Source organism: Xyrauchen texanus, chromosome 14 (genome assembly GCF_025860055.1).
Source record: "Xyrauchen texanus isolate HMW12.3.18 chromosome 14, RBS_HiC_50CHRs, whole genome shotgun sequence".
Taxonomy (NCBI): domain Eukaryota; kingdom Metazoa; phylum Chordata; class Actinopteri; order Cypriniformes; family Catostomidae; genus Xyrauchen; species Xyrauchen texanus.
The window spans coordinates 5481353-5508170 of NC_068289.1; the positions used below are offsets into that span (position 1 = coordinate 5481353).

Sequence of the window (26818 nt, forward strand, 5' to 3'; positions counted from 1 at the left end):
TGTTTTCAGATGCAATATACACTCACTGAGCACTTTATAAGGAGCACCTGTACACCTACTTATTCATGTGATTATCTAATCAGCCAATCGTGTGGCAGCAGTACAATGCATAAAATCATTCAGATACGGGTCAGGAGCTTCAGTTAATGTTCACATCAACCATCAGAATGGGGAAAAATTGGATCTCAGTGATTTCGTCCGTGGCATAATTGTTGGTGCCAGACGGGCTGGTTTGAGTATTTCTGTAACTGCTGAGCTCTAGATTTTACTCAGAATGGTGCCAAAAACAAAAAACATCCATTGAGCAGAAGTTCTGCTGACAGAAAGGTCTTGTTGATGAGAGAGGTCAATGGAGAATGGCCAGACTGGTTCGAGCTGACAGAAAGGCTACTGCAACTCAGATAACCACTCTGTACAATTGTAGTGAGCAGAATAACATCTCAGAATGCACATGTAGTACCTTGAGGTGGATGTGCTACGACAGCAGATGATCAAGTCGGGCACAACCATAGTGTTCCTAATAAAGTTCTCAGTGAATATAGCATGTCACACTGCAAGACAAGTCAACTTCCCTAAGTATTGCATGTCAACCACTTATGCTTGTGCTGCCCAATGAAATGTTGAAACATTCAATACAGGCACTATGTGCAGCTTCAGAGGGTCTGCTGATAAAACACATATTTTGTGCCATTGCTAGAGCTATATAGGGCAGATTGTTTTCTATGTTGAATCTGATGAGCCCCTAGTTCAAACAATCTCTGATCCTAGACAGCAATGGAACCATATCTCATATTGCTAAACTGAATTTGTTCAGTTGTCTAAATCTACTAGAGCATCATTGCTGTATTCTAGTGTCTAGCTCTTTGGCATTATGGTAAATTCCTTCCTGATGAAAAGTTATTTATAGATTAAAGTAATTCTCAGTCATGTCTTTTTTTCTTCATTAATGTTTTGGGCATGTCTTTATGTGTGATTGTGTGTGAGAAGGCAGCCCAGCGGAGCTTGCTCAGGTGGAGGTTGGTGATGAGATCCTTAAAGTGAACGGGCACATGGTGGCAGACTTGAGCTATAATGAGTGGAAGAACAGGATGGAGGAGGCTTTGCAGCAGGGTAGTCTGCTCTTGGACATCCGCAGACATGGCAGGAATAGTAAGTCTTATCGAGTACACTCTTTCCACAGTACAGACTGTTTTAACCTTACTTGACCACAACAGGCCTTGGAAAAACCTGGTAAAACGATTTAAATAACATCATCTGACAGTGTTTGATGTTATTTAAACATACAGTGTAACAGTATGATATACTGCAGCAGATATTTCATTTAAACTGACCATACAATCAAGGACAAGTTCCTCTGCTTTTGTTTGGTCCTGTAGTTAAAGACTGAAAATCTTTTAGCAATATGCATCTTCAGTTTGTATCTGCTTATGTCCGTAAGTTGTGTGACTGGCTTTCTGGGTGCTAATGTCCTTTTCGCACATTATTTTGCTAAACCAAAAAAAAAAAATAATAATTCAGGCATTATTTACTCACCCTCATGTCATTCCAAATGAGTACCGTAATTTCCGGACTATAAGCCGCAACTTTTTTCCGACGCTTTGAACCTCGCGGCTTATACAATGACGCGGCTAATATATGGATTTTTCCCGCTTTCAGATTTTATAAAAAAAAAAAAAAACATTCTGTGACGTGCTCAGTTTTTTGCGCGTGAAGCTTTCATTAGACCAATGAAATTGCCGAACAGGTTAAGGTCAAACAACTTTTTTGTTTACTGTTTAGATTAAATCGAAGCGCTCAAACTTCCCATTATTCTGATTACGGTAGTCATTTTGTCACCCTCACCATGGCAAAGACATGGAGAAACGCATATGATGCTGCTTTCAAGTTGAAGGCGATTGATCTGGCTGTTGGAAAAGGAAATAGAGCTGCTGCACGGGAGACGTTGGAAACAGCAGCGTGAGGAATTGACTCAGTGCAAAAAGACAACTAAATCTGAGGCTATTCTGAGGCTATTCAACTCCGACACCGAAGGAGATGACTTCAGTGGTTTCAGTGCACAGGACGAGGAAGATGGTGACCAATGACTTTCTTGGTAGGCTACTGTTTACTGCAAATGTTTTATTACAAGCCATGTGTTTCAAGTGCCCTGCTTCACGTGTCCTTCTTGGGAAAACTGTCACACGGGCACCAGTGTGACAGTTTTCAGCAGGGCACTTGACGTTCCAGGTAAGGCTTTTAATGGCCACAGCAATGTTTACAATCAATTTTATAAAGTTTCTCAATTCTTCTATGCGCCAACACTAGACTGACGTGTGTCACTTTCTCAGCTCTGTGGCTGCTGCCTTTTATGCCGCTCTCCCCATGCTTACTGAAATTAGACACCGGTGTTAGACATAATTTAGCTCAGATGTAAGCTAAGCTTACCGCTTTTCTCTCCCGGACGGCGCTTGACCACGCCCGCTGCCACACCGTGTTTCGTTAAAGCCTATTTATTTTTGTTACAAGCCGTGTTTCGTTAAAGCCTGTGTAAAGTTAATTTGTTTCAATGTACCGGTAGGCACCTGCGGCTTATAGACAGGTGCGGCTTATTTATGTTCAAAATAATATTTTTTTTAAAAATCAGTGGGTGCGGCTTATATTCAGGTGCGCTCAATAGTCCGGAAATTACGGTATGCTGTATTTTTTAAATAAGGAAAGTTCCATGTTATATACAAGTTAAGATCAATCAACAGCATTTGTGACAATGTTGATTACCACAAAATGTTATTCCGACTCGTCCCTCCTTTTCTTTAAGATATGCAAAAGTCAAGCTTAGAGTGAGGCACTTTCAATGGAAGTGAATGGAGCCAATCTGTAAATGTTAAAATACTCACTGTCTCAAAAGTATAGCCACAAAACGTAAACAAAATGCGTGCTAATATTACAACCCAAATTCTGATAAAGTTGGGACAGTATGAAAAATGCTAATAAAAACAAACAGGAGTTGTAAATTATATTCATATATACTATATTGAAAGCTCTTCGACTACACATCATTTTATATTTTCCTTTATATTTTTTTAAATATACAATAATTTAAAATCAGAATCCAAAAAAGTTGAGACAGGGCAATTTAAGACTAATAAAAATTTGACGAGTTGAAATAAGGCGATTTGAATCAGGAGATGTTAAACAGGCAATCGTGTCCTAGTATATAAGGAGCCTCCAAAAACAGCCTAGTCCTTCAAGAGCAAGGATCATGCGAGAATTGTCAATTTGCCAACAGATATAAATAAATAATCCAGCACTTTGAGAGCAGTGTTCCCCAAATACAGATTGGAAGGATTTGGGGCATTTCACCCTCTACAGTGAACAATATAGTTAAAAGAATCTGGTCAAATCTCGACGTGTAAAGGGCAAAACCACTTCTGAATTTGTGTGATCTCTGTTCTTTCAGACGTCACTCTCTTAAAAAACATCATTCATCTGTAATGGCTATCTTGAAAATGGGCTTGGGATAACTTTAGTAAACCTCTCTTAGTCAACATCATTCACCGCTGCATCCACAGATGCAAGATAAGACTTTACTTTGAAAAGCAGAAGCCATACATCAACACTGTCCAGAAGTCCTGCCGACTTCTCTTAGGAAAGTAGAACAGTGGATCTGTGTTTTTTGTTCTGAAGAGTTCACATTTCAATTTTTATTGCCGTCGTGTTATCCGGGCCAAAGAAGAAAAGGACCATCCAAGCTGTTATTAGCGTCAGCTCCAAAAGCCAGTGTCTGTATGGGCTAGGGGTGTGTCAGTGCCAATGGCATAGGTAACTCGCACATCTGTGAGAACATTATGAAGGCAGACAGATATGTAAACATTTTGGAGCAACATACAGTACTGCATACTGCCATCCAGCACCGTCATTTCCAGGGATGTCCCTGTATTTTCCAGCAGGACAACTTCAAACCACATACTGCCCAGATTACAAGTGCATGACTATGTAATTGGAGAGTGTGGGTGCCATATTGGCCTGCCTGCAGTCCTGAGCTGTCTCCAATTGAGAATGTGTGGTGCATTATGAAGCACACCTTATAGTAATCTAGCAATTATGCAGCTAAAGACCTACATAATGGATGATTGAGGGAAAATTCTACTTTCTAAACTTAAACTTGTGTCGTCAGTGCCCAAATGCTTAATAAGCGTTATTAGAAGAAATGGTGATGTTTCACAGTGGTAAACACTCGACTGTCCCAACTTTTACGGAATTGGGGTTTTCTGTGTAAAGTTATATCCGATTTAAACTTTGTTGCCTTGACAAAGTATCGCCGTAAACTCTAAAATCCTAAAATGACTAAAAACTACAATTTAGACAACTTCACAGCTCAAATAATACACATTTTAACAGAAGAAATAATGTAAGTGCTTTTATGAAATTATAAGCTTCACATTTTTGCCTTTAAATCCTCCAAAAATTGGCTGTAAGTGTCTCACTGTAACCTCAGTTTTTACTTTTTTTTTTTTTTTTTAAATAAAAGGTGGGACGAATCGAAATACATTTTCGTGGTAATTAACTTTATGCCACAAATGCTGTCATTTGAGCTTATCATGTATTGAACCATATTGAACAGAATTTCCTTTATAAAGGAATTCACATTCCGTAGATCATTATTAAAGCTCATAGTTGTTACGTACTGTCAAATTCCCCAAAAAATAAAAGCATCATAAAGAGTCCAAGTATTCTGAAGTCATAAGATACTGTAGCTACAATCCTCACCTTTACTGCAGCCTATAATTTGAGATCATGATATTTGGTTATGAGACACTGGGTAACTATTGGAGTTACTGATGACCATGTTGTTGTATGAAAGATATATGTGAAGAGATAAAAAATAAATATAGGAGTGGTCCATGGAAAACAATAACAGGGTTTGGAATAACATTTGGAATGAGAAAATAATGACAATTTTATTTTTGGGTGAACCATCACTTGAATGTCCTTATGGCAAAATGTGGTATGTTTATACATCTTCCTAAGCAATGTGCCGTTTCTAAAGTGCACCGTTCTTTATAGCAAATTATGTCATATTCTCAGTGTTTACTAACAGGCTTGTGGTTTGTGACTGAAGTTAGAGCTATCAGGGTTCATCTGTAAGCTTGTTGGTAAACCCAGTGTGTGGAGCTCATTCTGTTGACTGCATGGCAGGGGAAGGTGGTCGGTCTGTTATTCCCACTATATAGAAATATTAACCAGAATCATTCTGTTTTCGTATATGTCTGTAGTCGTACATCTGCTTTTGTAGCTTGCTAATTCTTTGTTTTTAAACTGAATGATTTTGTTGACATGCCACAATCAGACTGGGGCAGAGACCAACCTTCCCTTCCATATAAAAGCCATAAGACCATCAATCTGACAAGTATGGATCCTCTAGGTTCCCCTGAGACATACCGCAGCACCAATCCGGATAAGGACACAGTTATGAAAACCGTGAACGTCAGCTCTCTAGAACGTCCTGGAAATGTAAGAGAACAACAATGAGTCACCTAATTATGATGCTTGTGCTTTTCTAACTAATATTTGTGTATATTTCAATACTTCTTCCATAGCACTAAACAGATGGCCTGCTTTTGTGGGGTGGTTTATTTATTTATTTATTTATTTATTTATTTTTTCAGAATTATGGCTCGAATGGGATAAATGGTGGTTTCCGCGATGAATCCGGGACCATAAATAATAAAGGTAAATTACCTTTTCAGCTAAATGCAGGAAAACATTCTTTATAGTTTTTTCTACTCTGTCCTAGGATTTTTATGCCTGTTTTATTAAATGCATGTAGTGCAGGCAATTTGTGAAAAGCATTTGTGAAGGTGTTTAATAGCTTGATGAGAATGTTTGTTTTTGCTAACATTACAACAAAACAGAACGAAAGATAAGCTATTCAATCACTGTATACATATTTTCATTATTACGGTTGTCTAGTAGTGTTTTGTCCTGCATTTCTAAACTCATTTTTAAATTTAGTTCCCCAGTGTGCCTGGAAACTTTCCATTTTTACAAAGTCACCTTCTGCTAACCTTTTTTTTCCCCCCCATGTAGAATCTGAATCCATTTCTTTGAAAAACTTAAAAAGGAGATCAGAGTTTTTTGAACAAGGTAACAATGGCATCAGTTTAGTTCTGGTACATTCAGGCTTTGTGTTTTGGGGGCTGGGTGCCGCTAGCTCTTCATCCTGCCATCCTCTTCCTCCCTTGAGCAGAAGCCCCTCATAACCTCTATGCTCTTCCCTCAGGCTCTGCAGGGCTCACAGTCAGTTCTCTGTTCTACCTCTGTGGTAAACGGGGGTTGAGTGTCCACCTCCATCTCAAGCACTGACATGATGTCTACAGTTGCCCTTTTTCAAGGAAATAGTGCCCTCTATTAATGTAGTGCAGATAAATAAAAGTGTGTTCACACTGACAGCGATTCAGTCATTGAAGGTTGCCAAGTCGCTGTACTGTTGGTTGCTAGTAGGCGTTCCTATTAAATTTCAGTATCCAAAATTAATTAAATTTCTCTCTGGAGTATTTGATTCTGATTCACGCCACTCACGCCATTCTGCAGTGAAATGTTTTCATATAGTGACCACTACACTATATTTGACCGTTGGCATGGCAACCATTTGTTCTCGTATAACTCTAAGGTCTCTTTCTTCACACATAATCAAATAATTTCATCTTAAATCAATATGTTATGTCCGTGGATTTACTGTACTTATTAGTAAGTAGCCCCATAATAAGCGGGATATACGCCTTCAGGATGCAACAAGACCACTCTGCTTCATATTGGGGTCCTGATTACTTGAGCTCCAATTTTTTACACTCCTGTTGGTAGTCACTGCTAATTTCCTTAAAGTTAAACTCTGCTCAACTTTGTCGCATCACTAATGGTCATTGTCGCTCATGTCACTTCAGACTGCCAACTCTCATTGAAAACAATTTACTTTGGTTGCTCGGTCAGTGTGAACGCCCCTCAAAGAGTTCATGTGATTTAAAGGGATAGTTCACCCCAAAAAACAAACAAAAATAATTCACTCATCATTTACACACCATCCCAGATGTGTATGACCTTTTTCTTCTGCTGAACACAAACAAGATTTTTAGAAGAATATCTCAGCTCTGTTGGTCCATACAGTGCAAGTGAATGGTGACCAAAACCTTGAAGCTCTAAAAAGTACATAAAGGCCACAGAAAATCCATAAGACTCTGGTGGTTAAAACTATGTCTTAGGAAGCGATATGATAGGTGTGAGTGAGAAACCGATCAATATATAAGTCCTTATTTTTTACCATAAATCTCCTTAAATATTGATCTGTTTATGACTCACACCTATCATATCGCTTCCTAAGATATAGATTTAACCACTTGAGTCTTATAGATTACTTTTAAGTGGCATTTATGTGATTTTTGGAGCTTCACATGTCTGGTCACCATTCACTTGCATTGTATGGACCAACAGAGCTGAGATATTCTTCTAAAAATCTTTGTTTATGCTATGCAGGAAAAACATCACACACATCTCGAATGGCATTATGGTGAGTAAATGATTAGAGAATGTTCATTTTTGGGTGAACTATCCCTTTAAGCACTATTTTATAGTATAATTTTAGTAGACGTGCTCTGTGGCCTCTACAAGACAGCATCTCAGGAACCATACCAACATATGAAGCACCCTAAGAAAAAAAATAGAGAACTACTATAGTAATGTGTAATTATTTTCCCCACATTGCAAACACACAGACAGGAATACACAGACATGTTCTACCTTCTGATCCCACATTCAAGTCAATCATGTTGTGCTTTCTTGAATATAGGAGCAGCTCAGAGTCATTAATCAATGTGGAGTGTGTTGGTATTGTGTTCTGGTTTGGCATGGACATGGGGTTTGGTTTTACTAATACCCAGTGCTCTTGCATGTGGCATTGCATCGCATTTTGAGACTGGTCAAAGTTTTTTTAGGGGTTTTTGCATTGTTAAATTGTTTGTGTGTGTGTGTGTATCATTTAATCTCATTTAAGGATTTGCATGCGTTTATTTATGCAAGTCATTGCATGTGTCACTGATTTAACATTTATTTGTGATACTGTTGGATCATGGGTTTCATATTTGATGTTATCAGATATTGAGGTGAAATGCTGTTCATGTGCTTCCTTCAGACTACGATAATCCAAAGGGTTTCAATATAAATGTAAATGGTTTCAAATGCATCTATGACAAATCCTCTCATGTTCCCAATTTTACAGGTGGCTCTGATGCAGCAATATCAGATGTAAGTTGAGTTGCTAACATAGACACTTTCACATGTGTGGTAGACATTTTGGATATGATAAATGAGACTATGTAGACCGATTATGTTGTTCAGTACATAATTCTGCCTGACTTTTCATATCTGTGACAAGACAGTATGATCACGATCTTTCAAAAACACTTGAACACATTTTGTTTGCCCAGTGGCTGTTCTCTGGTGTTATGATTTAATATGTTCTAATTGTCTGTAGGTGCCCATGACCTCCAACTCTACCCGCTGGTCCTGGGACCCAGAAGAAGAGCGCAGGCGACAAGAGAAATGGCAGAAAGAGCAGGAGCAGTTGCTACAGGTGAATATTCTACATGCTGATGCATTTGGCTTTAAATGATCTTGTTAATGGATGTTTAATGGTGACAGATTTTTGTAAATCTTTTTGACTGCTGCAGTATGATGAGATAATAATTCATAACTTTTTGTTATTAAATACCAAAATTACTGTAACTTTGCCTCAGAGACAGATAACAGTTACAATAATCACACTTTGCTGTCTCTCTCTCTCTCTCTCTCTCTCTCTCTCTTTCTTTTTCTCCTTGCTCTCTTTCTTACCTGCAGGAGAAGTACAAGAAGGACCAAGAAAAACTTGACGAGGAGTGGAAAAAGGCCCAGCAGGACATAGCAAAGGATAGCTCGAGAAACCATGAGGATGTATGCATTACATTATAACATCATAATTATATTTATATTAAATAACCTTATAATTGTTGTATTGAAGTCACTATTGTAAGGATGCATCAGTAACAGTTAGACAGGGTTAGAAGGAAAACAATCTTCAAAATTCTCAAATGTGAGAATGTGTCATAAACGCACAACACAGACTTCATACAATTGCTGTTCAGCAGGAGTTGAGGTCTCTGGAGCTGGACAGATACAGCAACTACACACAGCCTATTCCTCCTTGGAAGCTTGAGGCCTCCAGATTGTCCCAGCAAGAGGAAGAGAGGAAGAAAAGACAGGAGGAAATGCAGCGTTTAGATGAAGGGAGGAGAAAAAGGGAGGAACAAGAGCAACTTGAGAAAAAGAGAAAGATGAAAGAGGAGGAAGAGCGCCTCCATCAGGAAAAGGAGAGGAAAAGGAGAGAGGACGAGGAGAAGAGGCGACTGGAAGAGCAAAGGAGAATTCGGGAGGAAAAAGAGTGAGTTTAAGCCTTGCAACAGTCATTTTTTTTGTTTATTTATCCACCGTTTTCCTGACTAACCAATGAGTTGCACCTTGATGATTCTGATTGCCGCTGGACTGTTTTCTAGTTCCGGTCTCCATAGAAAACAACCATTTCAACTGTTATTTGTAGTAAAAATAAGTTAAGGCAGCAACTTGTGCAGTTCTTGGCTGTTCTAACAACATGAAGTAGTTAGTGTATCAATATAACTAACCTCGGCTCATAGCTTCATGTCATTCACTCATTTCTAAAACTGTGATGAGTGACTCTCTATAGTGTCAGCGCTATGGAACTACATTTATTTATTTTATTTTCTTTTTCATTTTTTCACAATATTCACTTAAAACATACACAGATGTGATAGAAAAAACTGGAGACCGGAAAATGAAAACAGGCATCCGTTTTGAATCTTAGAACATTTCTGTGTTCAAGAAAAAACTGGATACAAAAGTTAGTTCCGGTACTCTAATCTGATTGGACAAGTGTCATCCCAAGAGTGCTGATATTATTAGTCTGTGCATTGCTCTGTGAGACACAACAGTTGATCCTCCTTTGACTATTTACTGAGAAAAAAAGAAACAAAATAACTGGCCACATTGTGTCTAAAATAGTTAGATAGATATTAAGTTTGTGTTTGTAGAACTGTTATATAAAAGTAAAGTCACACTCACAATCATGCTGTAGTACTACTTTTAAATATGATTGCTCAAATGATATTTGTTTCAATGTACCTTCTTTCAGCTCTGTGGCACATTAAAAGAATATTCCGGGTTTGATACAAGTTACGCTCAACCGATATCATTCGTGGCATAATGTTGATTACCATAAAAATTATTTTAGTCTCTTCCCTCCTTTTCTTTAAAAAACAAAAAAGCAAAACTCGAGGTTACAGTGGGGCAGTTACAATGGAAGTGAATGGGACACATTTTGGAGGGTTTAAATACAGAAATGTGAATCTTGTAATTTTATAAAAGCACTTTTACTTGCATTAAATCTTCTGTTAAAACTTGTGTATTATTTGAGCTGTAAAGTTGTTTAAATCATAATTTTTACATTAATTATAGGGTTTGTTGACATTACATCATACATGACAACAAAGTTGTAAAATTGGTTATAACTTTACACAGAATAGGTTAGTAAGTGATTGTATCACACTGTAATTATGTTAAAACATTGATTATGTGTGACACCAGCCACTCCTGCAATTTCCACCTGCCACCAGAGATCATCCTCAACTCTAGGGAATCATGCTCAAGGCTGGTTTTCTCATTACCAATCTGAAGTGTTGTATGTTTTCTAGATGCAATTCTGAGCCACTCTGTGCATTGTCTATAATGGATTATGCACTGTTGGATTATTTGCTCTTTTTGAGTGTTTTTGGCTTTGACCCTTTGATGTTGAAGAACACTTTCTGCTCTGAACTTTTCCTTTTGTTAATGAACATTTCTGCAAATGGATCCAAATGCACCTGTTGAATCACTTTGTCTTGTGGCTATACTTTTGAAACTGAAAATGTTCATGGATTGGCCCCATTCACTTCCATGGTAAGTCCCATACTGTAACCCATATTTTATTTATTTAAGAAAAAGTGGTACAAGTCCAAACACATTTTTGTGGTCATCAACATTATGCCACAATTGATGTCGATTGAGCTTAACTTGTATTGAACCTGGAATATTCCTTTAAAATGTAAATCTGTTTTGCTCAATTCCAGAACAGTCAGATCATGTATTTTAATAGCATGCTTCACAAATGTTAGTCCTGCTTTATTAAACTAGCATGCTTGTCTGCTTGGTTTTCCCCCATGCATTAAAAACAGCACTAATTTGTTTTCCATCAATGTTGTTCTATTATGAATGTGTGCTATGAACATCTGCTGCCTGTGCTGATTCTGCTGTGTAGGCACAGTAAGGTGGACGGCTATGGCTATACCAATGTTTACCCTGACTTATCCTACTCACACAGGTAAAAAAGACTCTTCTGTTTGCACTTGCATTTAACAAAGTTGTATATCAATAGGACGCAATACTTTCATGCTATGCACTCATACTGCCAAATAAACTGATAAAATATTTTCTGTATATTTTTTCAAAGTAATCGTATTATCTCTTTCGGTTTGATTTGCAGGGCCATGTCCAAATCAACTCCAGAGCTTGATGAGGTTGCAAAACCTGATATTAAAGGTCAGTGTAGCTTTTATCTTTCTGTCGGATAGTTTTTTGTGTGTGCCTATTGGTCATTTAACTGATAATGAACCTCTGAGGCAGCGCTATGTAAGGTATCGTGTCAGATTCCTCAAGAGCATGTTATCAATGTGCCAGCGCTACACATTGCAAGGGTGTACTGGAGTTAGATGACACACAGTACAGTGCTGTAGAGTGTGCGGCTCTGTGCAGGTGTGTATGGCAGGCACAGGGGTTTGGCTGGATGGCTGTTGGAGGAGGAAATTAAACGAAAGCAAAACCCTCAGATCCAGAGACAGCTGGCTGCAAGTGAGCTAGAGCTCGAGAGGAGGAGCATCCTCAATGCCATGAAATACAGAGACCCAGAGAGAGGTTGGAGCAGCTTGGAACTACAAAAATCAATCAACCGAACCAATCAGCTCAAACTTATTTATAGAAATTTGACCGCAATGTCGTACAAAATCAGATGAAATTGAGCTTGTGTCCTTTCCCTGTGATCAGTTTGCTTTTGATTAAAAATTGATTTACTGCATGATACAATATATACATACATACAATGGCTCAAATGTATTTAGACACTTTTGAATGTCATTACATTAGATACCACATATCACAAGTGTCATCTGCAACTAATTGAAGCTAGAATTTCACTTTTCGGAGCCATTTTTGCAAAGACTTTTAAGCATCTGGTCTCTAGGTGATTTTTGTGGATTTTGAAGTCCAAGTAGATGTCCATAACAGAGTAACCATAGGTGTAGTTCAGCACATTAAATATAGACATGTTTGATACCCAGAAAATGTCTTAATACCTGTTTTTGGGATTGTTTTATAAACATAACAATCTTGTTGAAGTGTGTTGGTGCTATATTTAAAATGAATGTCACTTGGTTTGATATTTTCTTCATTTAAGTCTTCAAATACTTTTGGGCCCACTGTATAAACGGATACATATAAGCTAAGAAAGATGATCTAAAATCATGACATCAAACTATTTATGGTTGCTTCAGCAGCAAGCGGTGGTCTTGGTGTATACGATAAGAAAGAGCTGCTGTCTCAGGCTGAGGTGGATAGGCAGCAGATCCTTCAGGAGATGAAGAAGAAAACTCCCTTGAACACCGACAACAGCTGGATTAACCAGCAAAGTACTTCCAGCAACTCTGCCGGAGAACCTGCCAGCCTGCCTATCAGGAGGTCAGTATGTGAAGACATTTCATAATCATATGTAAAGAATGACAAAATAAGTGTGTCGTGAACAGCGTTGGGTGTATCTGATTACAAAGTAATTAGTTAGTGTAATCTAATTACTTTTAGTCAAAGTAATGTGTAAAATTTAAAAAATATTATAATCAATTACAGTTACTGACTTTAAATTGAAGTAATTACTTTAAGTACATTACTTGTGCTAAAGTAATGTGTATAATACATTCAAGTATGATTAATGTACATCTCTTAGCATTTCTGAGACAGCTGAAGGGTGTGCGACCATGAATGAAGAGATATAGACAAAGTGGATTACTTTAAGTAACTTAACCAACACTGGTTATGAGCCACCTTTAAAATGTTTTGCATTGTTATGCGCATCCCTGTTTTGAATCACCTGGGAATATTAAGGAGCATTTTGATTTCCAGGCCTTGAAAAGTAATGGCAGTTCATAATATTTTAGAAAGTCATAAACAATTAATGCGAATAGTTATTATAATTTTTTTATTGTCATGCTCAGCCCTACAATATTCCACTGGCAAGACATTTCTCTTTGTGGGAGCAATCTCTATTAAATCATTATTATTTTTAATCTTACAATCATGCACTGGAAATGTAAAAGTCATGGAATTTCATTGGTCATTCCATGGTTGTACCTGGTTTCTAAAAACATGCTTCCAAAACTTCTAACTCTCTATTAATGCTTATAAGAATAACTGAAAAAGTGACTAATGTTACTTGTGAGCTTTAAGCACTAACATTGACAAAATCACTTCGCTTGCAGGGGTGAGTCTCTTGACAACCTTGATATGCCTCGTTCCTCCTGGAGGTCATCATGGAGCACAACTGACAGCACCTCATCCATACCAGACTACAGCCGGCCTCACTCTGCCCTCTCTGGCTCCTCGTCCTATCATAGTGGACGTCCAGGGTCTGCCACTATGCAGGCATCTCAGTCCATGAGCTCCCTGAGACGGTCCTGTTCCCCAACCTCAACTACTTCACCAGAGCCACAGCCTCAAGCTCCATCACGAAATAGGTATTCCTGGCTTACTTAATTGGTCATCTATTCTCTAAGTGCCGTTGATGCATGTATAATGACATTCATCCATCCTGTAGCCATCATGTGTCTCCCATAGTCTCAATGTCTACAAGATGCTGTTTTTTTACTGTCCACATGGGCTGATGTGCAAGTCTGTGGTGCTGGGACCTCAGATCATGTTTTTTGTAATTTAGGTCAGTGAGTGGCAGGAAAATCTGTTCGTTCTGTAATACACCACTGGGCAAAGGAGCGGCAATGATCATTGAGTCCCTGGGACTCTGTTATCATTTGAGTTGTTTCAAGGTGAGACTTCAGAGCTACTCGGAAGTTGTCAATGACTAACCTACTCTCCTCTGCCTGCTTTAAACTTTATTGTAATCTGCTGTTGTGTGCAACAGTAAATCCAAATGCCAATTCTACTAACCTTTTATCTGCTTCATGGATGACTTTACTGACAGCACAGCACTGTGACTTTAGTTTGTGTTTCTCACAAATAAGAACAAACCATCTTGTGCAGATTTATAGGCAGGACTATATGTTTCTTTTGACTGCATCTGTTCCATAAAAAAAAAAAAAAGAATTGGAATTTGTTCCAGTGACTCTCAGTACCTTCAGAGCTTAATCTTGAATTGAATCATTCTTCGTACAGCCCCCTCAGTCTCCAAATGCCAATCATTTGTGTCTGCTCATACTCTCATTTACACTGCATTGTCCTCCTAATCTTGTTGTCGGGTTATTTCTGGTCCTTTTGGCTTGTGTTTTCTACTTCAATTTAATTTCCTCTCATGATACTGTCATACCACAAGCTAGAAGTCTATCAGATGCCCTTTCACTCTTCTCATGGAGGTGAGAGCACGATACTGCATTACGCAGAGAATATTGTCATTCTAACTGTGTATTCTTTAATTTCGTGTTTCAGTGTATTGACTGCAAGTCAGATTTGGGAGGCTCAGAAGCTGGAGCAGAAGTCAGAATACGAAACCAACAGATGTACTGTAGCACCTGCTATATGCGACTCAAAAGTAGGCCAAACATCTCTGCATTATGAGCTCTTCATTGAGTGATTTTGATTCTGTATGTTGATATATTTTTCCTTTCAGCTGGGCAGCCCACCGCCATGTGACCTTGCTGTATTGCAGCAGATTAAGGAGGAACCAATCACAGACAAGGACCTGTGAACACTAAGAGTTTGCTGGAGAAGTGATGAGCATTGAGTGGTTTAGCCACCCTTGATTATTCAGTGAGCTTCTATTCTACCTTTTTTTTTTTTTTTTACTTATTAGTGGGTGAGATTCCTAAGGCTCTGTTTATTTGAAAGTATTAGTAATTACCTGTACAAAAGGGATGTGCATGTACCTGCAATTTATATATGCCTTTTTCATCATTGAAAGATTCTGATTACTTCTGCTTAGCTTAACTGACAACTGTATGGTCCTAAAAGTATTTATAGTCAAATTATAGATATTTGCTATTTTATTGTCATTGCTTATCTTGGTTTCTCCTGCAGTCTTTTCTATTTAAGGGTTTGCTGACTAAAATATCTTGTTATTCCACCTCATCTGTGTGCCTGTTATGTTCTAAAGGGGAAAAGATGATTGAGAAATCCTTTATGAATTTATTTAAAAGTGGCATGGTTGGTAAGAAGCACTCATGAGTTATATATACTCTTTCATTAGTAGAATCTATTGTATGTATCTATTGTAAGTTGTCTGCAGAGGAAAAAGATATTGATGGACCTGAAGTGGCTCACTCAGCAATAATTGTAAATAAAATGACTAAACAATAGATCTCTCCAGGTTGTGATTTACTACATACATTTTTCATTAATTTAATTGTATTCCTCCATTATAGGCTAGACTGAATTCACCTTTCTCAAAGTAACATTTGTTCATTCTCGTGTTCATAACCTGAATTTCAGTCACAGTCCCCCACATGAGATTTTCTATTCCAGCACAATGGATCATGTATTTTTACACATAGCACAATGCCATTTTCCATGATACTGTTTTCAGTGAGTGTGCCGTTATGGTGGCATTTGCTCACAAGTAATGCCATAACATCTGCACACTGGAAACGTTTGTTAGGAATTCATGATGGTCCTCTGAGAGTAAATTTAGATGCACCAGGGGTTTAAGAGCATTATGGCATTATTGTTCCGATTCAAATAGCTATAGTTAACTTTATATATCTGTGGGCTCTTGAAAAACAGGAACTCTGTAGTTCATGCAGCTGAAACTCAGTTTTCTTCTAATGTTGAGGAACAGATTATTATCACATATACTATACCACTGCCACATAACCAGTGCTGGGTGGATTACTTGTGAATTGTTATCAGGTACAGATTACAAATTACATGACAAATGTAATCCCATATATTACATTTTAGGGTAATCTAATATTATTTTTGGATTACTTTCAACCTAATTTTATGTTTATTTATGCATTTTGGCAGACACTTTTTTTCAAAGCGACTTACAGTGCACTTATTACAGGGACAATCCCCCCGGAGCAACCAGGAGTTAAGTGCCTTGGTGGCTGTGGGGATCGAACCAGCAACCTTCTGCTTTAGCCCACTACGCCACCACCTCTCCACCATGTTGCATGCATCTGAGTAGGATAATACATTTAACATAAAGTAAAGAGAAATGTATTCAATTCTTATTACTAACAAAAAGAGCACATGACATTATTAAAAAGTGCATAAAACATTATATCGAATCACAATGACAGTGCATGGTCAAAGTTTATAATTCAATAAAAGTTTATAAAATAATAGCAGCATTATGAACATTAATGACCATATAATCAACATAAAACGATCATAAAATGAATGACCATAAAATCAACAGCAATGACGTTGCCTAGGTCAAAGCTTTCAGCTAAAAACACAAACACTTTTTAACCCTTACTGCTTACTAATAATCCTTTGATTTTTCCAAAGCTGAGGTGCAAGATATTATCTTTTAAACAGCAAGAATATATTATAAAAGAGTAGAATATTTCAAAACAGCAAGAGTTCCACCAAGTCACACAAGGAACAATTTTGTCAAGTTTCATACAGTGGACTTCACTGCATCAGCAGCAACAGTAGAGCGATGGACTTTGTCCTGTATTGTTGCACATTTTGCTGTTCAACTATTGTGTACCCTTCTGGCAGGACCCTTAGAGATGGCATCCACTAGATCCTTTGAAGCAATTAAGTTCAATGTGTGAGCTGCACACCATTGGTGAGGTAGTAAGAAATAATATATATTTAAAAAAAAAAACATATCTAGTTCATTTTAAGTGCATTAAACAATAGAAACAGTACATGAACAAACTGTAATGAACCTGAAATCAACAGCAATGACTTTGCTAGGTCAAAGCTAAAAGCTCACAACTCTGAAACACTTACTTTTAACCCTTACAACTTAGTAAAAGTCCATCACCTGATCCTTAGCTGAGGTGTATATCAAAATAAATGTCAATCTGTGAGACCATTGCGCTTTGGGGTAAGAATGTGATGAAGATCATCAATAAATTATTCATAAATAATTATTAACAATATTTATTATATTTAATTCCAGATACATCATTATGACATCATAAACACCCCATAATGGCATCATAGAGGCCCCATTATGACCAAATAAATGCTGAGTTCACATCATGTAGGAATTACCATAACAGTAAGATTCCAAATTTTTAAAAGCGTTCACGTTTTGATATTGTATGAAAGCTTATTCTATGTAACGTCAATAACTAATATGGCAGAGATCTCAACATTTAAAGGTAGTTAATCATATTTCTGCTTGATATGCCATGTTATTATGATATTGTTACCTTGAGCATTTAATTTGTTCTTTAAAAATGTTGCAACAACGCATGGAGGTTAATGTAGTGATAAATAATTAGCTGTTAACAATAACAAAGCTGTTTTGAGGGGATTTAATCCCGAAGTGTACTTTCGTCTGACGCGAACGCTATGCAAATTTCGTCATCAGCATTCGGCAGAGTTTTCAAGCACTGAACGCGCGCGGCCTAAACCGTGCCTAATCTGAACGCGCAGTAAACGCATGCGCCTACTTGTCTAGATTCGGCCCTGGTTCACCGTCTCATTTATGCTGTCTGAAACGTAGAATAAGTGAAAGCCGAGTTTTGGGTTGTCAGAGAAAGGTGGAATTTCTCAGAATACCTATTTCAGTATATACTCTGTCAGGTGGTAGTAGTAGGGACCTAATTATGATCTCTGTCAAGTGCAGTATACCAACAGGAGTATTAACCAAACTCAAAGAGACTGGAAGTAGAGATTGAGCATCTCTTAACAAAACAAGAACACCTGATGGGATGGAACCCATATCTATTGAAAATTCTTTGGGAGAAACATGAAACCGAAAATGATCTAGAAATTCCTTATATGAAAACAACAACCCTTGAGAATTGATTAATTGACTGACAAACATAATATTTTTATCAAACCAATTCTAAAAAAATATTTAGATACCTCTCAAAGAGAGCTCTCATTGTAGCCACTGGTTAAATCTCTTCCGAATTTTATCCGAAAGTGGTTGAAAATTAAAAATACATCTTTCTTTTTGGTCCTTCACTAGAAGAACTCCTAAATAACTAACCATTTCTTTCACAGGAATTTCATGAATAAAGGGGTCATTGCAGTTTTTTATGGACAAAAGCTCACATTTTTGAATATTTAAACGCAGGCCCGAGGCTTTGTAGAAAAACTCAATAAAATATATTGCCAAAGGGATCTGTATAGCATCCCTAAGAAAGAGGGTGTCATCAGCAAGCTGACTGATAATCACCTCTCCTTCAGCAATAGCTACTCCTTTCAGATAGCTAGTTTATATGTAAGGTGAAACGGGGCAGCCCTGCCTAATTCCCCTTGAAATTTAAAAACGGTGGGTAGCACCATGTTTCAGGACAACAGAACAACTGCCATTCGTGTATAAAGTTTTTATGGCACTACAGAAGAAATCTTCAAATCCTAACATTTCAAGACACTGAAAAATAAATGTATGCTCCAAAGTGTCGAAAGCTTTATAAAAATCCCAAAAAAGAAGAAAACCATCATCAGAAACTAGGCTAGAATAATCGAAAACATCTAAAACTAGACAAATATTATTTGATATATTTCTATTATTAATGAATAATACAATTTTGAAATATTGAAAAATTATAATTGAGCCTCATCTATTATAGAATCGAGCACATTTTTAATTATTTTGCAAAGTATTTGAGCCAAAATCTTATAATCATTATTTAATAAACTTATTGGGCGCCAATTGTCAATAAAAGCAAATCTTTGTTCTGTTTAGGAATGAGGGATGATATTCCTTGAGTCATACTGGGAGGAATTGTGTGATTTTTAATGCATTCAATATAATCATTTAAAAAGAAAAGTGGCAAGAATATCTGAGAACTCTTTATAGATTTATGCTGTAATGCCAACATTACCGGGTGACATTTGAGATATTTTATAGCATCAGCTACCTCTTCTAAGAGTATATCCTGATTATAAAAATATTTTCTATAGCACTAATTGAATTTACACTTTGTAAGGAATCTAAAAAGGAAGTGGCAGTATCAACACAATAGTTGGATTTATAACAATTAGCAAAAAAGTTATGACAGAGATGAGAAATAGTTTGATAATCACCAGTAACATGACCTTGATCACTCAGGTGCTGAATTGTGTTATGTTTACCCCACTGTCTTTCAAGATTGAAAAAATATGAGGAATTTCTTTTGTGCCAAATCCAAATGTAAAGAAATTATTTTTTTAAGATCTAATTTAACTAAATCATACCTTAAGAAATGCTCATTTTCCAAAAAGAACTACGATGTGGCTCTACAAACGAGCAGAATCTTATATTTATAAATATTTCCTTGTGGTCTGTTAGTGGAGTAACAAGAATATTTACTAAAACATTCTCCTTTGGAAAGCTACCTGCAACCAACCAAAAGTCTATGCGAGACTGCCTCGTGCCATTTTTACTGCTCCAGATATAAATATTCTGACTGGGGTGCATCTCCCGCCAAATATCAATCAGATTGTATTTTTGCATAAAGCTTTTCAACGTATTACTGGATGAACCATAGGAGGCCATCTGTCAACCATGTCATTTAAAGTAATATTAAAATCACCACCCACCAGCAAGAATGCCTGTTGGTACTTCTGAAACCAGAATGAAATTCAATCTTCTAAAGACTCAAAAAGTTTTCATTCTCTCTATTAAGGTTGTATTCATAAATATTAACCAATATAAAAACTCAATTATTCCAAGAAATAAGTAAACCTAAAAAAATGACCAAAAAGGGTCTGAAAACGCCTACAAAACATTTCCAAAAAAGTGTTCTTTAACGTTTCTACCCCTGCAGATCTCTCAGAACCATGAGCAAACCACAAATCATTATTCCACTGTGACCTCCAGAATTTGCATCATCAGCTGCAGAGTGTGACTCTTGAAAAGAAAATCAGTTTTAAGCTGTTTTTAAATAAAAATAAAGCTTTCCTTTTAATAATATCTCTCAACCCCCTAGTATTAAGAGAAACTAGTGATAAAGACATACAAAAGAACAAAACAAATATTACAGAGCAAATTATCGTTCAGTATATAAGCATAGCCCTAAGACAAGTTCTTTGAGGAGTCTATAACAAACTCTGTGCGCTGCAACCAGAACTTCAAGTAATCAGCAACTTAAAACATCACTGAAGTGTCTATAGTCTAAAGGGAAACAATCTGAGAACATCACCTGTTCTGAGAAAATGGATATTAAAGCCAAAAGTTTTTATATCTTGATTTCTCCTTCTCCATGAATAAACGCACAAATTCCCGCGAAGAAAGCAATTTTCCTGCATCCCATGCCTGTTTCACCAATGGCCATAGTTCTGAGCACCAGGTTTCATTTCTAATCATTCACAATGTAAACTGAAGAATAATGGGTCGTGGATGGGAATCAGTTGCGTTTGTCCAGTTGATGTGCGATGTCAATTCTTTCCGAGAGCTGCCCTGAATCTTCAGGTAAAACAGCTTGGCAGATCTTGATGTCCTGCAGACACACATTTTCATCCTTGTCTTCTGAAACGCCATACAATCTCAGATCTCACCATCTGGTGTAAGATATCTCATTCATTCACTGTTCAAGCATTTTTACTGGCTTTTCCAAGGCAAGCATACAACCCTCCATCTTACACATCTTCTTTAATTTCAGCAAAAGCAGCATCAACTTTCTTACTCCGCTCATCAATTCTCGCAGTATTGCCACTCACCAACTTTTCAATGCAATTGGACCTTTCGTTGACAAGCTGGGACAATGTGCCTATTACATCAGCATTAGAAGAAGCACTCTTAACAGACTTCAATGTTTTCTTCTTCACTGCAGGTGATTCGTTCGGGGTCACCAGCAACTTCGAAATTCCTTTTCATCCAAAAACATCTCTTCTAGGACATTCTCTTCAGTACAGCTTTGACTGTAGATGTAACCGCTACTATGTAGCATGCTGTCACTAGTGTTATCTTGATTCGAAGATGAGTTTAAATTTCAGTTTCTTTTCTTCCCACCCATTCAAATTGAATTAAAAATCACTTAAAATGTTAAGCTAACAAGACAGTACTATAAATAGAACAAATTTTGTTAGGCTAACATTTTTATTTATTGTGATGAAGAGCTCGATAAAAAGGTGGCCATCTTGGTCCGCCCTCTGGTATGTCCCAGTCGAGGCCTTCTATCTGGCTTTTAAGTGACGTAATTTGAAAGCGAGCGCGAGATCAGAATTACAACTTGTAGGTTCGTGCAGAAATTCTCAACTCCGATTTCGCCGAGATGCAGGGGCATGATGTCACACAAACATGTCAACACTCAGGGAGATATACAATGTAAGTGATAAACATTCACTTTATTAAATAATATCGATAAATTAGTTTGTTTCCACATTAAATGATATGAAAGCTTGTTTATCAAACACCAAGTGTACACCTGTAGCATAAATGCTAGCACTGCAGCATTGTTTATCAGTTGGGTTGCTAGGAGACATCTCTAATGAGAGTCAAACCCCTGCTAAGCTAACGGGAACATTGCAGTTCCAAATATCGGGGAATGGAATGCATTTATGGTCCGAGATATTAAGTAGGGATATCCCTCATCCAAATTGAATGGAACACAGCATACATTTACATTTATGCATTTGGCAGACACTTTTATCCAAAGCGACTTACAGTGCCAATCCCCCTGGAGCAACCTGGAGTTAAGTGCCTTGCTCAAGGACACAATGTTGTTCGTTGTGGGGCCTGAACCAGTGTCCTTCTGATTACCAGATTACCAGTTATATGCTTAGACCACTACACCACCACCACTCCATACCGCATACCCTGAAATTTCTATATGGTTGAATCATGTGAAAAATTATGATTTTTGAATGTCTGTTCGGGAGACAAAAACAGTTCATTTCTCAAAACAGTCATGCTGCAGTTAAAATTAGGCTTGTTTGAGCGCTAAGTGTTGTTTCAAGTACTGGCTTTTGTGAGTGGACATGTTTTTAAAATGTCAATTGGTATTAATAGTTAGCTGCAAAATAATGTATGATGCCCAAAGGCATAGGGTGTCTTAGTCATTGTGAAACTGTGTTTTCTTAATGGCATGAATCACACTGAATGCCTAGACTTTTAATGCATGGCCCGCCACTGCTCTATAGGCATGGTCACATTTAGGATCTAATAAATAAAAATGCTACATTTTTATTTGTATTGACTGAAAAACAAAAATCAAAAAGGAAATCATGTTTGGTCCTGCTGCAATGCATATTGTAACATTGTCTGTACCTTTACCTGTTAAGTCCAGCACATAAGTATACATTGGAGTAATAAAGAGGGGTCTTTCCATCTTTTTCACATGGTGTTGAACGCTTTGGCTATCTCATCATTGCTCTTTTCAAATCGAATGTGTTAATGCCTTACTGTTCTTATCTGTGACTTTTTCCTCAGCAAGCTGATCTTTTGTCATGATAAGCAGACACTTCTTTCGATGCTTTGCACTTGTTCCATTGCCTTTCAGTAAGTGAATAGAAATAAAAGTCTTTCTAGCAAGTCAGTCCACTGTCTGTCTGCCATCTTTAGTACGCCCTCGGAAGGCTATTTCCAGTCATGCCAGTGCAGCAGCTCCTATCTACTTGAATGGAGAAAGACCAAAATCTAAAAAAAACGGTTGGTCAAGTTTATGATCAAAGAACATATTTCAAATCAGCAGTAAAATCTGACAACACTGGAATCATTAATTGTGATTCTTTACCTCATATTACACTAAAAAAAGCTTTTATAGCTAATGCGAGTGCATGTTCTAGAGTTGATTGACAGGTGATGTTGGCTGATTGGCTCTTTTAACTGTTAGGTGGGACTTCCTTTCTATATCTGTTGACAGTTGGGCACTCAGAGCTCCTTGGCTGGGTGTTCTAATTTCTCCCTTTCATTTAAATAGAAGTGGCTCTGATGGAAATCAAGCTAGATCCTGGTGTGTCCAGGATTGATTAGTAGCTCGCAGCAATACCTTGGATCAAATAAGGGGAAATAATGGTGTTGCTTTGTTTTTGTGCTATGTGCATACCCCTTTTGTCTTGAAAGTCACATTTTGTTTCACAATACTATGAGTTTTGTAAAACACCTACATTTATGCAGTGTTCTTTCAATGATTATAGTGATCATGTTTTGGTAAATTGCATAGTCAATTGGGTTTTATCCCCCTTTTCTAGTGTTTTCTACTTGTCGTGGCTTGTTATTATCAGCCTCTCTGTGCAAGAGGCTTCTGTTGCAGTGGCCATTATACCAGCACTTAGTAACCCATGCTGCACAATGCTCCATCATAGTTCAGGTGCTACATTGTGCTTCCTCTGCACTCTAGAGCAAAACACACACATATGAAAATGTGTGTGGATATCTAATGGAAAAGAGCCTCTCTTGATATGAGAAGATTTCATTCAGGTTTGAGAATCAAAGGGTTTTCTTACAGAGGGGCACAGCATCTGCTCTCCAGTCAAATGGAGAATTGGCAGGGGAAGTACTTCATTTCTTATGTCAGAACCTAAGCAGAATGCTATCACTAATTTTCTTTGAAGGCATACTTCAAAGATCCAATCTATACTTGTCTTCTATCATACTGCACTGCTCTGTCTAACGCATCTAACCAATGCAATGTAATGGCCCTTCATTTCCAGTGACATGGATAGTGTTTCATTTCTCACGAATGCTAAGGCAGCCGCAGCTGGAGAATACAGATATGCTTGAAGTTATGCCAAGAAGATGTTTTCTAGCCCACTGTGAATTCAGCTGCCATTGTTCTGAGCTGAGCATGGAGGTGAATTATTAGTCACAAGTTAATGTTCTCAATCCGTTTTCATGCTAAATGATTTTGATGATCCCAGGAGATCAAGTATGGTAATATTGTAGGGCATATTGGTATGAGAGCAGCAAGCATGCTTTGAAAGGCATATTAATACTTTTAAAATCCCAAAAAGCTCTTCTGAGAACTCAGAATGAATCCAATTATGATTTCGATAAGACGTGATCCGTCAATTTAAAATTGCTATAAATGACGAACATGAACAAACATGTTCGTGTGAAAAGGCACATCCGCATATTCCAATGTCACCACATGTCATTTTCATCCACCATTACTTGGAGTTAATGAGAGCTCTTCTAAGGGCATTTTAAACTGTTATTCTTTCAGATATATGTCCCTCTTTTGAAACACTGAGATACTTGGAAAGCCTTTAGTCACCGCATTTGTTAACCAGTTTATAAATACACAGTCATTTATTATTTAACTTCTTGCCAAAATGACTTAAAGGATTGATTCAAATGAATTTCCACTGACCGGAGGGGGGTTGCTTTTGTACTCTTCTTCAAAATGTACACTACCGTTCCAAAGTTTGTGGCTACTTTCCTGAAATTTTTCTCATGATCTTAAAAATCTTTTGATTTGAAGGCATATGCTTAAATGTTTGAAATTAGTTTTGTAGACAGAAATGTAATTGTGCCAACATATACATTTATTTAATTACAAAACTAGTTTTGGAAATGGATGACTTGGATGCCACTAAGTGCCCAACATATAGATGGGAACTCCTTCAATACTGTTTAAAAAGCATTCCAGGGTGATACCTCAAGAAGTTGGTTGAGCAAATTCCAGAAGTATATTTCTGCAAAATCTAGTCAAAGTGGTGCCACTTTGAAGATGCTAAAATATAACATAGTTTTGATTTATTTTAGTTTCTATTATTCCATAGTTGTGATGACTTTACTATTAGTCTAAAATGTAAAAACAATAATAATAATAATAAAGAATGAGTAAGTGACCCTAAACATTTGAACAGTAGTGTACATGAATGCAGTTTTGTTTTTATGACAGCTTTTGTAATGTTGATCCACAAATATAACTGGTCTGATCTGTTATAACACATGGATGGTGTATGTGTATGTAATGCCAAAATTGTCAGAGTAAGAACATTTTATGTGCCTTTTTTAATTTAACTCAGACAGATAATTGGCAAGTAATATACACACTCACACACAAATCATATCAATTATCATATTGTGATCCATTAAGTACATATTTTTGTCAAATCTGTACAAGCTTACCCTACCCTAATGAATGTGACATCAAATAAACAAGAATGAGTTCAGAAGTAATCCAAAAGCATTCAGATTAGATTCATTTAAAATGTAATCCAAGAGATTACGTTACTGTCTTAAATTTTAGTCATGTTATTTGTACCAGATTACAATTCAGAAGTAATCTACCCTGCACTGGTTACCAGTTAATCACATGAGTTGAAATATTGGATATTACTTTACACACAAGGCGAGTAAGCGATTATACTTGACTCATGCATGTAATGTCTAAGTTTACTTTAGTGTTCAAATGTTGCCCCATAGACTGCCCCATTTTTAAATGTGTGTAGCAGAATTATTCCAATATGGCAGATGTTAACAGCTTTGAGAGCAGGGCAAACAGTTATGTCAACTTGTGTGTGTCCTCGAATCAGATGTTTTTGGCATTTTGCCTGAATGGTATATAATATGATGCAGGGATGAGCAAGGACAAAGCTAAATTAGGGAGAGCCTTTTTTCATTCATTAACAAGTCAATCTGAGCTGGGGCAGTACTACAACACTGTGGAGTGAAAGTGAAAGGCAAACACTCACAGATGGGTTTTGTAACACAAAGCCAAACCAATCTGCATGACTGCCAATTAAAAGGTTGAGAGTTAGGACTTTGGTTCTACTTGTTTGAACCAAAATCCTTAGACAGAAAGACCAGCAAAGGCGATGCACCCGTCATGCATAGTGCCCAATGTAAAAGACTCTGGAGGCAGTGTTATGATCGATGGGGTTGCTTCGGTTGGTCAGATCTAGGCAATGCTATGCGGCAATAAAATGAAGTCAGCTGACTACCTGAATGATCTGAATGTCCAGGTTATCTCATCAATGGATTTGTTTTCATCCCTGATTGCACGGGCATATTCCAGATTCATCAGGCTCAAATTGTGAAAGAGTGGTTGAGGGAGAAATAGGAACTTATTTTCACACATGTCCTGGAGAAGACTTTACGGAGTGGTTCCACTCTCCCGTCATCAATACAAGATCTCGGCCAAAAATGAATGCAACTCTGGACGGAAATAATTGTTGTGACGTTGCATATGTTTTTCAAAACAATGCCACGATGACTATGCACCATAATCAATGGTGCTTGTTTGGCCAGGCAGTGTATTTACTATGCTTTCGGAAACAGTAAATACTAGTTAGTTAATTTCTCCAACGATGCATCATACTGTGGTGGTTAAGCAGTGAGTTACGTTTTTGTATGGGAATTGTACCCTCAGATTGTTGTTAACCATTTTTCTTTTGGTTTGTTTTGACAGGCCTACATTGTGTGCAC

General features: G+C 37.4%; 1 protein-coding gene across 1 annotated transcript in view; it reads left to right on the plus strand.

Moving 5' to 3' along the window:
• The window catches only part of lmo7a (LIM domain 7a), a 66738-nt gene extending 51058 nt beyond the window's left edge, over positions 1-15680 (plus strand). The window contains 16 exon segments of the mRNA XM_052141737.1: positions 988-1149; positions 5327-5490; positions 5646-5709; positions 6067-6123; positions 8249-8274; positions 8504-8602; positions 8866-8958; positions 9150-9445; positions 11372-11434; positions 11597-11652; positions 11866-12024; positions 12660-12843; positions 13638-13892; positions 14090-14198; positions 14815-14917; positions 14996-15680. Coding sequence (XP_051997697.1) covers positions 988-1149; positions 5327-5490; positions 5646-5709; positions 6067-6123; positions 8249-8274; positions 8504-8602; positions 8866-8958; positions 9150-9445; positions 11372-11434; positions 11597-11652; positions 11866-12024; positions 12660-12843; positions 13638-13892; positions 14090-14198; positions 14815-14917; positions 14996-15018 — 1913 coding nt within the window. The 3' untranslated portion in view covers positions 15019-15680.
• Positions 15681-26818: the final 11138 nt, after the last annotated feature.